The following is a 13,409-nucleotide window of genomic DNA, read 5'->3' on the forward strand; positions in this document are numbered from 1 at the left end:
CATCGGCCGGTGACCTTCAGCACTCGGGTAGCAGCCGAGTGTGAAGCGGCTGGGATCAGCACCGCAAAATCTGAGGCCATGACTCAGGGAACCGGTGGATTGCCTACTCCGGGTAGGAAATGAGTCCTTAGCCCAAGTGAAGGAGTTCAAGTACCTTGGGGACTTGTTCGCGGAGAATCGGAGCAGCGGGGGCGGTATTGCGTTCGCTTTGCCACACTGTTGTGACAAAAAGAGAGCTGAGCCGCAAGGCAATGCTCTCGATCTACCGGTTGATCTTCATTCCTATCCTCACCTATGGTCATGAGGGATGGGTGATGACCGAAAGGACAAGATTGTGGGTACAAGCGGTCGAGATGGGTTTTCTCAGGAGGGTGGCTGGCGTCTCCCTTAGGGATAGGGTGATAAGCTCAGCCATCCATGAGGAACTCGGATTAGAGCCACTGCTCCTTTACTTAAGGGCTGATTATGGTCCCACGTTCATGCAACGTGGGACCAGGGGTTACAGACTCCTTACGTCCTTGCGGACCCTCCTTGCGTCCACCGCAATAGACTGATGTGCGCATCGTAAAAATTGTAACCTTCCGTTGAGGCGACGCAGCAGCAAGGGCTGTGATTGGTCCGCTTACCAAAACCCGACACAGAACCAAAAATGTTCACGTCTGCATCGATCTGTATCTTCGATCTGACATAAGGATAAGTACCCATGAGCCATTGCGTTCTAAAAGGGGTGTGTTTTTCACCCTGAAAATAGTAAATTGCACATATCTACATGAATTGGACTCCTATGATCTTGGACCCCTCTACTAAAGTTGTTCAGAATCAAATTCTGAACAAGATAAAGTCAACATTTTTTCAAACTGGGCGTGGCTTCGAAATGGGCATGGCCTGTTACTAAAATAGCCACAGAATATGAATATGAAATTCACAGGACACGTGTAGACTGGTGCCTGTAGCTCACATACCAAAATTCATGTTTGTCATGTTTGTAGCGCCCCCTACAGGAACTTTAAAAAGCAGCCCCTGCGCCACGTTTCACCAATATGTACGAAAATCAGTAGGCACGTACAAAGTGCGAATACCTACAGAAAAGCCTCTTGGACCCATGCCCCAAAGCACACCGGAAGTCGGCTATTTTCTTTTTAAATTTGCACTTTCGGCTGCAAATTTCACTTTTTCGCCTTGTATTTCAACAAACTCCTCCTAGGGAATTTATCTCATCTGCTTCAACAGATTACATAAGTTCGCAAAAAATTTAAATTACATAAGTTCGCGAAAAATTTAAATTAAAACTGCGCGCAGTGATCAACACCGGTGATGAGCACCGGCTTGCGGCCGCGTCACGTGCCGTCGTAACATGTGTGCTGACAAGTGCACACATGTTACGATGGCACGTGACGCGGCCGCAAGTCGGTACGAGGTCCCGTTCATCACTGCGCGCAGTTTTAAAGAAGCGCAGTTTTAAAACGGCCGCAAGCCGGTACGAGGTCCCGTTCATCACTGCGCGCAGTTTTAAAGAAGCGCAGTTTTAAAACGGCCGCAAGCCGGTACGAGGTCCCGTTCATCACTGCGCGCAGTTTTAAAGAAGCGCAGTTTTAAAACGGCCGCAAGCCGGTACGAGGTCCCGTTCATCACTGCGCGCGGTTTTAAAGAAGCGCAGTTTTAAAACGGCCGCAAGCCGGTACGAGGTCCCGTTCATCACTGCGCAGTTTTAAAGAAGCGCAGTTTTAAAACGGCCGCAAGCCGGTACGAGGTCCCGTTCATCACTGCGCGCAGTTTTAATTTCATCTTTAAGTTGTTTTATTACCTCCCATACCTGCTTATGTTTTAAAATAAAGCTTCTGTCCTTGGAATGTTCGGCTCTGTAGTCAGAAAACCTGATTATAATCGATCTTGGAGGGGCGTAATTCTTGATTCTTTCTTGGTCAAGAAACCATTAGTCGTTAATTAAATTAATTATATTGTTATTTTTCCTCCCCCTCTTTCATACCATGTATACAGTATATGCAACATATTTGCTTTGAAGAGTGGACATTGCGGTTTTCCAGCAGCATGACAATTGAGCTGCTACTTTATCAGACATTAACGGAGGGTAGTAAAAATCTGAAATAGGCAATAGTGGTTATAAGGCTTTAGCTGGGAAGTAAAAGAAATGTGGTCTTACGTCTACATCGTCGCAAAGCAAAGATTGAGGTCCATACTGCAGGCGACACTGGTGCGCAGCACTGTACAGCACCCCCGGGGGCATGGAAGTCTGAGACAACTTGTTCCTGAGTGGTGGGTCGTCCAGGCACCAGCCCCAGCCGCGACTGTGAGAGACAACACACCGCTGAGAATAGAGTCTCTCCTATTAACACACAAAACAAACACAAATATTGATCTGAGGTTGATCTCTGCCTGTCCGATACATCTAGTTTGGAGTTCCCGCTGTTTTCATGGGTCAATGCTAACAAATGACTGAATGAAAGGCTTCTGAACTGCCTGCTCAAGAACCTGACTGGTGCCCCATTTTTTCTTGTTTTTGTTGAGCTAGGGAGCTAACCTATTATTTTGTGTTGAACTATTTAAAAGATAATTTCATTTTGAGGTAAGTCCTGGTAAGTTGAATAAGCTTTGTTGTGCAGATCAGAGCACAGCAAGTGCCCTCAGAGACATGTGAGGTGAGAATATGCATATATTCACGCAGCCTAGACACCCCCACGCTTACGCATTGCTAAAGATCAGCTTGATATGGCGACACCGCTAGCGAAAATCTGAAAGATAGTGCATGTAAAAACACATTGTGATAAAGGGGCTTTAGGCTTTTGAGTAGACAGCCAATGGGAATAACAGACAGTTATGTACCGTTTTTTATTTGAATAATTTAACATATGCCTATGCATGGCGCATCAATTTTTTAATTATACTGAATTGCAAAATGTGCCAAATGGTATTTCCAGACCATTTCTACCAAAATCATTCAGAATCTAAAGCTCACCTGGGATCTCTTATTATCGTCCCTCATCCATCTGACAGAGAGGATTTAATAGAGGTCCTCATAGAACCCTCCAGATAAAAGCTGGAAAGGTAAGCCCTTCAATTCTAAATACCAAGCAATTAATCAGTTTCTGACCCTTTTTGTAAACTTCAGTGAGATTGAACCTCTGACATGGTTGATACATTTTCTAAGGGCCGTCAAGTGATTTCTATCATTAGTATGTGGGCAATTACAATTATTAACTGAACACAGCTATGATATTATTGAAAAGCATAGTGTGCGGGGTCTCTTTTTGTAACTTAAATTGTTGTTTTGGCTCAATTTATTTGTCCCAATGACGCAAAATCAATGTGTGCAGAACTCCTTAAATGAATCAAAATGATGAATTAAAACTATACGCTACGGTTGATTAAGTTGCTTGGGCTCGAGTTGTCAAACTGAACGACATTTGAGAACTTTTGGAAATAAGGATGTGATTGAAGAGGGAATTATATCTTCTGTCGCAGCAACAGGTCTTTTAATGTCTTTGGAATCAACATTTAATTTTTAAATGTTACATTTTTTAAATGTTAATTTTATTTTTTCATTTTAACATGTTAATTTCCCATAAAAAGGTCCTTATAAGCTCATGCCGACTTGCTTGACAGAGATCATCATTCCAGATTAGAAACATATTTTTACCAGTTAGTCAGACATTCATATATTCCTATACTGCATTGAACAAAACTTTACATTTTTACTTTAGATTAAATACATTATATATTTATTTCGAAAAACTATATTTGTATTTTAGATTTTTTGAGTGATCTGACTGGCTGGGGTTTTTTGAGCTATCTTATTTGCCAAGGTTTTTGAGCGATCTGATTAGCTGGGTTTTTAATGCAATGTGATTGGCTGGGGTTTTCAGGCGATGTTATTGGCTGGGGTTTTCGAGTGTTATGATTGGCTGGGGTTTTCAGGGGATCAGTCCAATCAGACAGATCGGCTGTGTGGTTTTCAAGTGATCGGCCTGGCTGGGGTTTTCGAGGGATCGGACAGGCTGGTGGGTTTCGAGCAATTGGACTGGCTTGGGATTTCAAGAGATCAGGCTGGCTGGTGTTTTCGAGTGGAAGCAGTGGAGATGACAGTGGAGGAGGCAGTGAAAAATACAGTGGAGGAGACAGTAGAGATGACAGTGGAGCTGACAGTGGAGAAGAAAGTGAAGAAGACAGTGGAGGAGGCAGAGAGGATAGTGGAGGAGGGAGTGGAGAGGATAGTGGTGGAGGCAGTGGAGAAGACAGTGAAGGAGCAAGTGAAAGAGGCAATGTAGAAGGCAGTGGAGGGAACAGTAGAGGGAACTAAGGAGGAAACAGTGGAGAAGACAGTGGAGCAGGCAGCAGTGGATGACGCAGTGGAAAAGATAGGGGATGAGGCAGCGGAGAAGACAGTGGAGGAAACTGTAGAGGAAACAGTGAGTAGGCAATGGAGAAGACAGTAGAGGAAACAGTGGAGGAGGCAGTAGAGATGACAGTGAAAGAGGTGGAAAAGAGGAGTAAAAAAAAGGAGGTGGTGAAGGAAACTAGGAAAAGGGAAAAAGCTTTTAGTGGAGCAGCCGCCTATAGGTGTACTTTTAAAAGTGAGTGGTCAACCAAGTCTCATTCATCACACACACACACACATTTAAATAATTCCACCTGTTCTCTAAGACTATACTGAGGTCCAAGTTCATAACCATTTGCATATATCCATTTTGTATTGTAATATATAATAAATTATGAATGATATGTGACATTGCTGGAAAGTTTTTTTTTATTTTTCAATAATGATTGCGTTGGGGTGAAGGATCACCACGTTTTGCACATTTTTTGATCACTCCGCAACCACCACACATAATTTCACTCCAAACTTTTCGTGTAACTGCCTGTTCTGTAGCAGATATGCATATTTCATCAGGGAGGTATTTCTTGGCTGCCCTTAATTGAGCCTGATTGAGTCTGTATCTGTAAACCCTCTCTTTCAAGTTGCATGGTCGAAAAACGACACCTGTGTAGTACACACTAAATCCAAAGGTAGGGTATTGGGACTGAGCATCATGTAGACTTCCAGAGGAATTACACTTGCATGTAGATAACAAAACTACAGTTAAAACCACAAACAAAAGGAAGAGCCATTAGCAATCTTGTTCTTAGCTTTCCTTCAGTGGTGACTTCTGAAAACATAAACACAAGACCAACGAGGAAAACAAACAAGGAGAAGCCATGTTCTTTAGAGTGGCATGCAAAAAGGAAAAACACCAAAACACAATAGAGACAATAGAAACATAAATTTGTAAGATAAATATTACATGCAAGCACCATTCAGTAGATGCCGGCTAAAGGGAATTTGGATGAGGTATTTTTCTTCTTAAGACGGTAATTTGAAGGACACAGTTTTGACATTTGATTCCATTGCAGTCCCAAGACAGCACTGACTCAAGAACCATGACTGCACTAGGACGGCTATGGTTAAAATGTTCCAACACACACACCCTGCTTAGTTACCAATGACGACCACATAAGACTGGACCATTGAAGTTCCTGTAACTGTGTGGAACTTGTAAAAACATGCAGCAGGCTTCTCTTTGGATCAAACAGCCTGTTAAGAACTGGTTGAGTCACATTTAAAAAGAATGATTAATTATGGGGCTTTGACACTGACCATTCAACAGTAGCAATTAAAATGTTACCCATCAGTGGCCCAGGCCTGCATTCATGATTAGAGGATAATGAGTGTACTGGCCATTGTCGAGTGTAATGCTGTCATTCGTGATGACGCAGTTCGTTTATACAGCAACAGTAGCTTATGGAGCACCTTAAGCTTTTTAGACATGCTATTTTATATGGTTATTCAATCCTTTTCAGTATCAGTAAAAGAGGACAGGCTTGCACGATCCGGCAGTGTTTTCACCTCAATAAAAATTAGGTTTGGGACAATGAGCACTGAAGAGGATGCTTTTAGAATGAAATATGTGACAAGCGTGTCACTCTTCTGCAACTTGAACTTGTGCTCTCCTTTCCCTCTCTCTGTCTCTTGACAGTGAAAGGTCATTATGTTTATGTGCAGCCCATCTGTTTGATAATAATCTAAACCAGCATGACCTTCTGCATTCCACATAATTTGCTGAACACCTACGGCCCGACCTCTCCTCCAAAAACAGACTGTCATAATGGGTGGGGTGATTGACCCCACAGGAGAAGGATGGGGGGGGGGGGGGGGGAGAGAGACAATAGGAACCTTTGTGCTTTACTCCACTATCCTTTTCAATGAAACAGATGGCAAAGGAGGATGTGGTTATACTTGTGTGGATGCACTGCACTGGGTAAAGGACACAAATAACAACAATGAGGCTGGTGATGGACAGGGTCAACAAGTTGACATGACACAAAAGAGCTGCGGGCTAAACATTTTGCCTGCTGGGGGAAAGGGTACTATGGCCTGCACAAGCCTGCCTGGGGGAAATACAAAAGGAAAGAAATCATGACATGGAAACGTGGAGTAAGATGGAAGATGAAAGGGGAAGCGGTCAAAACGAGAGCAAGAGGAAATAATAAGAGCAGAGGGAGAGTTTGACATTTACGATGATAGGTACTTCCCTTTGATTCTTACACAGTAACATTGCAGTGAATGTGTAACCCTCTTTTTGTATTTGAATGATATGATGGAGACTAGAAAATAGGGGCGGGGACAGGACGAGTGAATTCCAAGACCTATGTAACATGAGTTGGTTCCTTACGAGATACCACTGTGCTCGTTTAACTCAAATAGTGTGGCGAAACAGTATGAATTTTGCATTTTAGCAGAATGGATGCGCTCCCAGCCACTAGCCAGTGGATGTGCATCCATGCGCATCCGTTCTGCTATTGGCTAGTACGGGCTTTCTGGATATGTCCACGAGGTAATCTGCGGCGAGTGTTTACATGCAAAAATGAAAAGTTTATACTGTTTTGCCACACTATTTGAGTTAAACGAGCACTGTGGTGTCTTGTAAGGAACCAACTTGTGTTACTTGTGTTTAGAAGCCCCAAAAGCGGATAAAGAGCTTGCCCCCATAGGTTAGCATTATAGCTATTCCGTAGCGCCGGCAGCAAGTGCAGATCTCTGGCTTGGTCAAATCAATTTTCGTCTGGTTTTTAGCTTCCCTCAACATGGGGTGACCCTCAGGAAAACAATAATGGGGTTAAAAATCGCTGGAGTTCTCCTTTAAGTTTAATGTTACAGGTAAAAAATACATGCTTTACATTTAGTCAGCATTACAGAATTATAATGTGTTCCAGGAATATGCATTTCCTATGTGTTTCTATTCAGGAAGTGTTCACTTTAAGATCGCATGGTTCTAATTGGCCTATCGTGTGACTCCAGGAAGTAAACACTTACTCACATCTAGCTGGTTCAGCGTTTCGTTGAAGTCTGTTAAATCCAGAACAATTTAATTGAATCTGTCAACATCTTTACATAGCATCGTTGGTATGTATTCTTTGTATTTTGATTTCATTTGAAAGTATTCATCACTATTTTGACATTAGTGTAAAGTTTGTAAAGTTTTCATCTCAAGATAGTCCAAATGTACTACGGCTATACATGTTAGGTCACACGTGGGTCATTTGACGACAGTAATAGTGTTGTAATGACCAAAAAGAATGTTGTTTACAAGTAAATATTCTTGCTTATTTGTTTGAGATGAGTACAAATGAGATTTCTGATTGCTCTGCCTTTTTATTTGTGTGTTGCAGTTTCACATTTTCCCATGTGCTTCCAATAAACCTGTGGAAGTGAGAAATACATCTGCAGAGTCTTGGTGTTTGGGAAAGAGTTTAGCTGGCCGTCAGGGCATTAGTAGACATACCGAGGACGGCACATTAACATATATATGGCTATATATATGACTAATACTGTTGTCTCAATTTCCTATCCTATCCTATCCTCCTTCCGATTTTGTTGTATTTTTTGTTCATCATTTAGGTTTCCATTGCTTAATTTAACATTCCATTATGTATCTACAAAGAAAATCAATATTGATATTAAAGTCATGCTTATCACAGCACACAGCTTGATCGTCCATAATTGCTCCCCATAAGACCCCTACTACTACTTCCAGACCCCTACAGAGATCAGCTGGCAACCCCCTTTGGCTCCTATAGCCTTAGATGTTCCAATGCCGGAACTTACTCCAGGAACCGGGTGATGTACTGGCGACTGCAGCGGGACCAGCTGGGCAGCAAGGTGCCGTACAGTAGCTGGGGAGACATGACGAATGGCTTCTTCCCGATGGGCTCGCAGTCGTTGCCGTTGCCATCATGTTGAATCCCAAAGCTGTGGAAGAAACACGACACAAATAAGTAGCACCACAGATTTGGGAATTGTAAACAGGCTGTCACATACTGCAAGTGTAATTGAATGTTAAGTAAGTGGGACTAAAAACAAAAATGATTTCTGATATGAATGTTGACATTCTATGTTCAAAATCATCATCAATAAAATGTATTAATTTATTGTTTTAATTAATTGTATTAATTGCGTTAAAATAAGATAGCGTTAACGCGTTTTTAACATGCACATTTTGACAGCCCTAATATTTAAACACCACTAGCTCCTTGGTTTTGTTGGCGTTCCTATAGGCCGTCTCGTCTCCATCAGTGATCATCGGCAGTCATCGGCAAACTTGATCACTGTGTTGGAGCCGTGTGTTGCCGCGTAGTCATGGGTGTACAGGGAGTAGAGGAGGGGGCTTAGGACACAGCCCAAGGGGGCTCCTGTGCTGATGATCAGGGAGGAGGAGATCTTGGAACCCATATTTACCACCTATTTTCGATCCGACAGGAAGTCAAGGATCCAGTTGCATAGGCTTGGATCAATGGTGTTAAATGCTGAACTATACTCCTCAAACAGCATCCTCACATAGGAATACCTCTTGTTGAGGTGGGTGAGGGCTGAGTGGAGTGCTGTGGCAATGGCATCGTCTGTCGATCTGTTGTTCCAATAGGTAAATTGCTGATGGTCCAGGGTGGGTGGCAGCCTTCTGCAGATCAGCACATTGATGAGCTCCTCAAAGCATTTGTTCACTATGGGGGTGAGAGCAACACAGCGCCAGTCATTTGGGCATGTTACCTTGCTCTTTTTTGGTACTGAGATGATGACTGAAGACTTGAAGCAGGTGGGCACTATGCCCGTGGAGAGGGAGAGGTTGAAAATGTTTGTGAATAGACCAGCCAGTTGGTCCGCACATGCTTTGAGCACCCGGCCTGGTATTCCATACGACCTGGCCTCTTTGCGGATGTTGATGCGTTTGAACACCACAGGCACCATCTTCCTCTGTGATGACCAGAGCACTGGCTGTGTCCTCCGTGGAGGAGGTTCTCTCTAGGAGTTTGGTGTGGCGCAGCTCAAAGCAGGCGTAGAAGCTGTTCAGCTCATCTGCTAAAGAGTCAGTAGAGTCAGCTGTGCAGCTAGGGGTCCCTTTGTAGTCAGAGATTGTTTGTAGTCCCTTCCATATTCTGTGTGGGTCATTGCTGCTCAGCTGTGACACTATTTTCTTGCCATAATCCCTCTTGGCCGCCTTGATCAGTCTTCTGAGGTTATAGCAGGCATTTATTATTTCAGTTGTGTCTCTGGTTTTGAATGCTGTTTTCCCTCATAGTTAGTGCTGTTTTGATGAACAAATGCTCGAAATTAGTTTTGAAATTAGTTTCCGGTTTGGATACACACTGTTTTCGTGGGCACCCCATCCTCTATCACCTTTCCTATGAGACCTAGCGTTCCTTCCGTGATCTCTTTGACGTCACCACTGTTCGCCGCAAACTCCACAAAGTAATTGAGGCGAAACATTCCTGGAGGTCAGCGTATGATTTGACAGACCAGCATCGGCTTGAGCGAATGATTGGTGGTGACGTTTTAAGCTTGTGCTTGTAAGCGGGCACCAGGAGGATGGAAGAGTGTTCTGATTTGCTAAACGGTGGGCGGAGGAGGGGTTTGTATGCGTCGTGGAGCTGCGTGTATGCGTGATCCAAGCATCTTCCTCCTCCCATGTTAACTGTAATGTGTTGATAGAATTTTGGCAAAACCTCAGCTCGGTTGAAGTCTCCAACCTCTATGAGAGCTGCATATGGGTGTCTGTTCTCTGTGTTGCTGATAGTTCTTTAGTCATCCTTTTCTAGAATGCATGTGTATGGTGGTCGTGTTGAGGTCAACCTCCAGTCTTTTTAATCTGTGAATGTGTGTGTGTGTGTGTGTGTGTGTGTGTGTGTGTGTGTGTGTGTGTGTGTGAGGATTTCTGAAGGCTAAGTGGATAAAAGCTTGACAGTGTTGGGGGGGTTTGGTATCCACGGATCTTGGAAACATTAAGATGAACAAACGAGGGGGTCGGGGGGGTGCACAACCAGCCACTTACTAGGACACGACGACATGGATCGAGGTCAAGTGGAATTAGTCCTAAACTAATTTGATTGTGAGGACTGGGGGTTGCCTCCAGTTTACATCCAAAGAATTCCATGTTTGTTTAAATAATCGATAACACACACACACTTCACTTATTTAAACAGATCAACACCATTCAACATTTGAAATATGATCAATGTAGGTTCAAATTGGTGAGATGTTTTTTCCTGCACACAATACATTTCAAATTAGGTATGGGAGTGTCCATCTATATATTTTTTTACTTTGTCATTTCAGTGCATCACTGTTAAAAAAAAATACTCTAGCACTAATATAGGCCTATATTGCTCCACATATTTTATAACAGCAGCCAAGCATCAGCAAGCCCACAGCTTTCTGTCATCTGTCAGCATTTGTAGTTTGCTGATTGAAGATGAGAAGTCTGGAAGCCACTGCATTTATTTATTTATATTAAAATTATATTACCCCTTGATAATGCAGGAATGTATGTCAGGAAAGACATTATCCACTACTTTAGTTTATCGACACCACTGTCTTCAGGTATTAGGCCAATTAGCAACAGCATCAACTTCCATTGCCTTCATGTTCATTTACCCTCTGGTGGTTGAAAGTATTTCTATAGTGTAGGGATCAACCAATATGGATTTTTTTAGGGCCGATACCGATTTTCTTGAGCCGATATTTTAAGCCGATACTGCTTTTGCTCCCTCAATTTACATCATAAAAATTACACAATGATGATAACAAATGTAACAAGTGTCACGGCCGCTGGCCGAGGAACTAAATGGACCGCAATGCAGACAAGGGATGCTTAAAAAATGATAGTTTATTACCAACACAATGGTCATGAGCAGCAGGCTCCAAAGAGCACGGGCAAACAGCAGCGGGGAAAACTAAGGAACTTGGCGAGGCACTGGGGCACAACAGTCCAAGGGAACAAAAAACTCTTAATGAATGTCAAACTGAAAGTCCAATAACAGGGGGGGGGGAGAAAGGCAACTCACGGACGAGGCAGGGACAAGGGCAGGGGCAAGGGCAGGGCGTGGAGCAGCGTGGCTGTAGCGTAGCGTAGCTTGGCTGTAGCAGGCGTAGAGTGGCTTCGCTGTAGCAGGCGTAGCGTGGCTGTGGCATGGCTGTAGCTGAAGCTGTAGCTTCCGTGGCTGTAGCTGGCTTGGCTGTGGCGTGGCGTAGCTGTAGCTGAAGCTGTAGCTTCCGTGGCTGTAGCTGGCTTGGCTGTGGCTGTAGCTGGCTTGGCTGTGGCTTCATTCGAAGATTAATCCGCAGTGGCCGACTGGCCACCGACTGGCCACCATAAATAGGCTAACCTGTGGCTGATTGGTAACCAGCCACAGGTGCACTGGTGGCACAGCATAGCAGGAGGGAAAACCTGGTTCAGGACCGTGAAGGTCCGGCCCAGACTGTGACAGTACCCCTCCCGCTACGAACACCTCCAGGTGTTCCGATGGCCTCTGGATTCTGTCGCTGGAAGTCCCTGATCAGGGTTGGGTCCAGAATGAAGCGGGATGGCACCCAACATCTCTCCTCTGGCCCGTACCCCTCCCAGTCGACTAGATACGGCAGCCCTCTGCCCCTCTTGCGGACCTTGAGTAGCCTCCTGACCGTAAACGTCTCTCCCCCATCCACGATCCTAGGGGGAGGGGGGGGTTTGGGGGGGGGGGGAAGGGGGCTAGAGGACACCGGTCTCAACTGCGAGACATGGAAGGCTGGGTGAACCCGTTGCATGGACCTGGGTAATTTCAGTTTAACAGCGGAAGGGTTAATGATCTTGGAGATGGAAAAAGGGCCCACAAACCTGGGAGACAGTTTCCGTGATGCGACTTGGAGAGGAAGGTTGGCCGTGGATAGCATCACTCTTTGGCCCGGCTTGTAGACGGGCGCAGGCTTCCGGTGGCTGTCCGCCTTTCTCTTAAAATTGCGTGCAGCTCGCAAAAGACGATGTCTGGCCAGACGCCACACTCTTTTACAGCGGCGAACGAAGGCTTGAGCCGATGGTGATGCCGACTCCTCCTCTTGAGCAGGGAATAGCGGGGGTTGGTACCCCAGGCAGCACTGGAAAGGCGAGAGGCCCGTGGAAGTCGAGGGCAGGCTGTTGTGTGCGTATTCGACCCAGGGTAGCATCTGGCTCCACGAAGCGTCCCCAGCAACCATGCAGCGCAGAGCCACCTCCAGATCTTGATTAGCACGCTCCGATTGTCCATTAGTCTGAGGGTGATATCCTGAAGACAGACTAGAAGTGGCACCGATTAATTTGCAGAAGCTCTTCCAAAACTGGGCCGAGAATTGTGGTCCCCTGTCAGAGACAATGTCAGTGGGTAGCCCGTGGATCTTAAACACATGGTCAATCATGAGCTCAGCTGTCTGTTTAGCAGAGGGGAGCTTGGCGAGTGGGACAAAGTGGGCAGACTTAGAAAAGCGATCAACCACAGTCATAACACACGTGTTACCATCGGACTCCGGTAACCCGGTGACGAAGTCCATAGAAATGTGAGACCAAGGTCGATGCGGCACCGGCAAGGGCCTCAGAAGGCCTGCTGGCGGTTGATTGCTGGACTTGCTCCTAGCGCAGGTGTCGCATGCAGCAACGAAGGCGGCTAGGTCCTTTCGCATGGAAGGCCACCAGAAACGTTGCTTCAGCACAGAAAGTGTGCGAGACACTCCGGGGTGACATGACAGCCTGGACCCATGACTCCACTCCAACACCTGAGTGCGGACAGACTGAGGCACAAACTGACAGTTAGGGGGACCGTTACCTGGCCCAGGAACTCCGGCGAGTGCCTCCAAGACAGAGGTCTCAATGTCGAGTTGGGCAGCCGCCACCAGGCAGTGGGGGGGAAGAACACTCTCTTCCTTGGCTTGTAGAGCGTAAGATGCAAACTGTCTCGAGAGCGCATCAGGCTTAGCATTCTTGGAGCCAGGCCTGTAAGAAAGTAAAAAGTTAAAACGAGAAAAAAAAATTGACCATCTGGCCTGGCGAGAGTTGAGACGCTTGGCCGACTTGATGTAT

At 45.2% G+C, this 13,409-nt stretch overlaps 1 protein-coding gene across 1 annotated transcript in view; it reads right to left on the bottom strand.

Annotated features, from left to right (window-relative positions):
• The window catches only part of adamts7 (a disintegrin-like and metallopeptidase (reprolysin type) with thrombospondin type 1 motif, 7), a 115,181-nt gene that overhangs the window by 73,956 nt on the left and 27,816 nt on the right, over positions 1-13,409 (bottom strand). Inside the window, exons 8-9 of the mRNA XM_084476523.1 lie at positions 8,159-8,302; positions 2,162-2,306 (exon numbers count right to left, since the gene is read on the bottom strand). Of these exons, the coding sequence (XP_084332649.1) occupies positions 2,162-2,306; positions 8,159-8,302 (289 nt within the window). The remainder of the gene's footprint in view (positions 1-2,161; positions 2,307-8,158; positions 8,303-13,409) is intronic.

This window comes from Micromesistius poutassou (genome assembly GCF_964030765.1).
Source record: "Micromesistius poutassou genome assembly, chromosome: 12".
Lineage (NCBI taxonomy): Eukaryota > Metazoa > Chordata > Actinopteri > Gadiformes > Gadidae > Micromesistius > Micromesistius poutassou.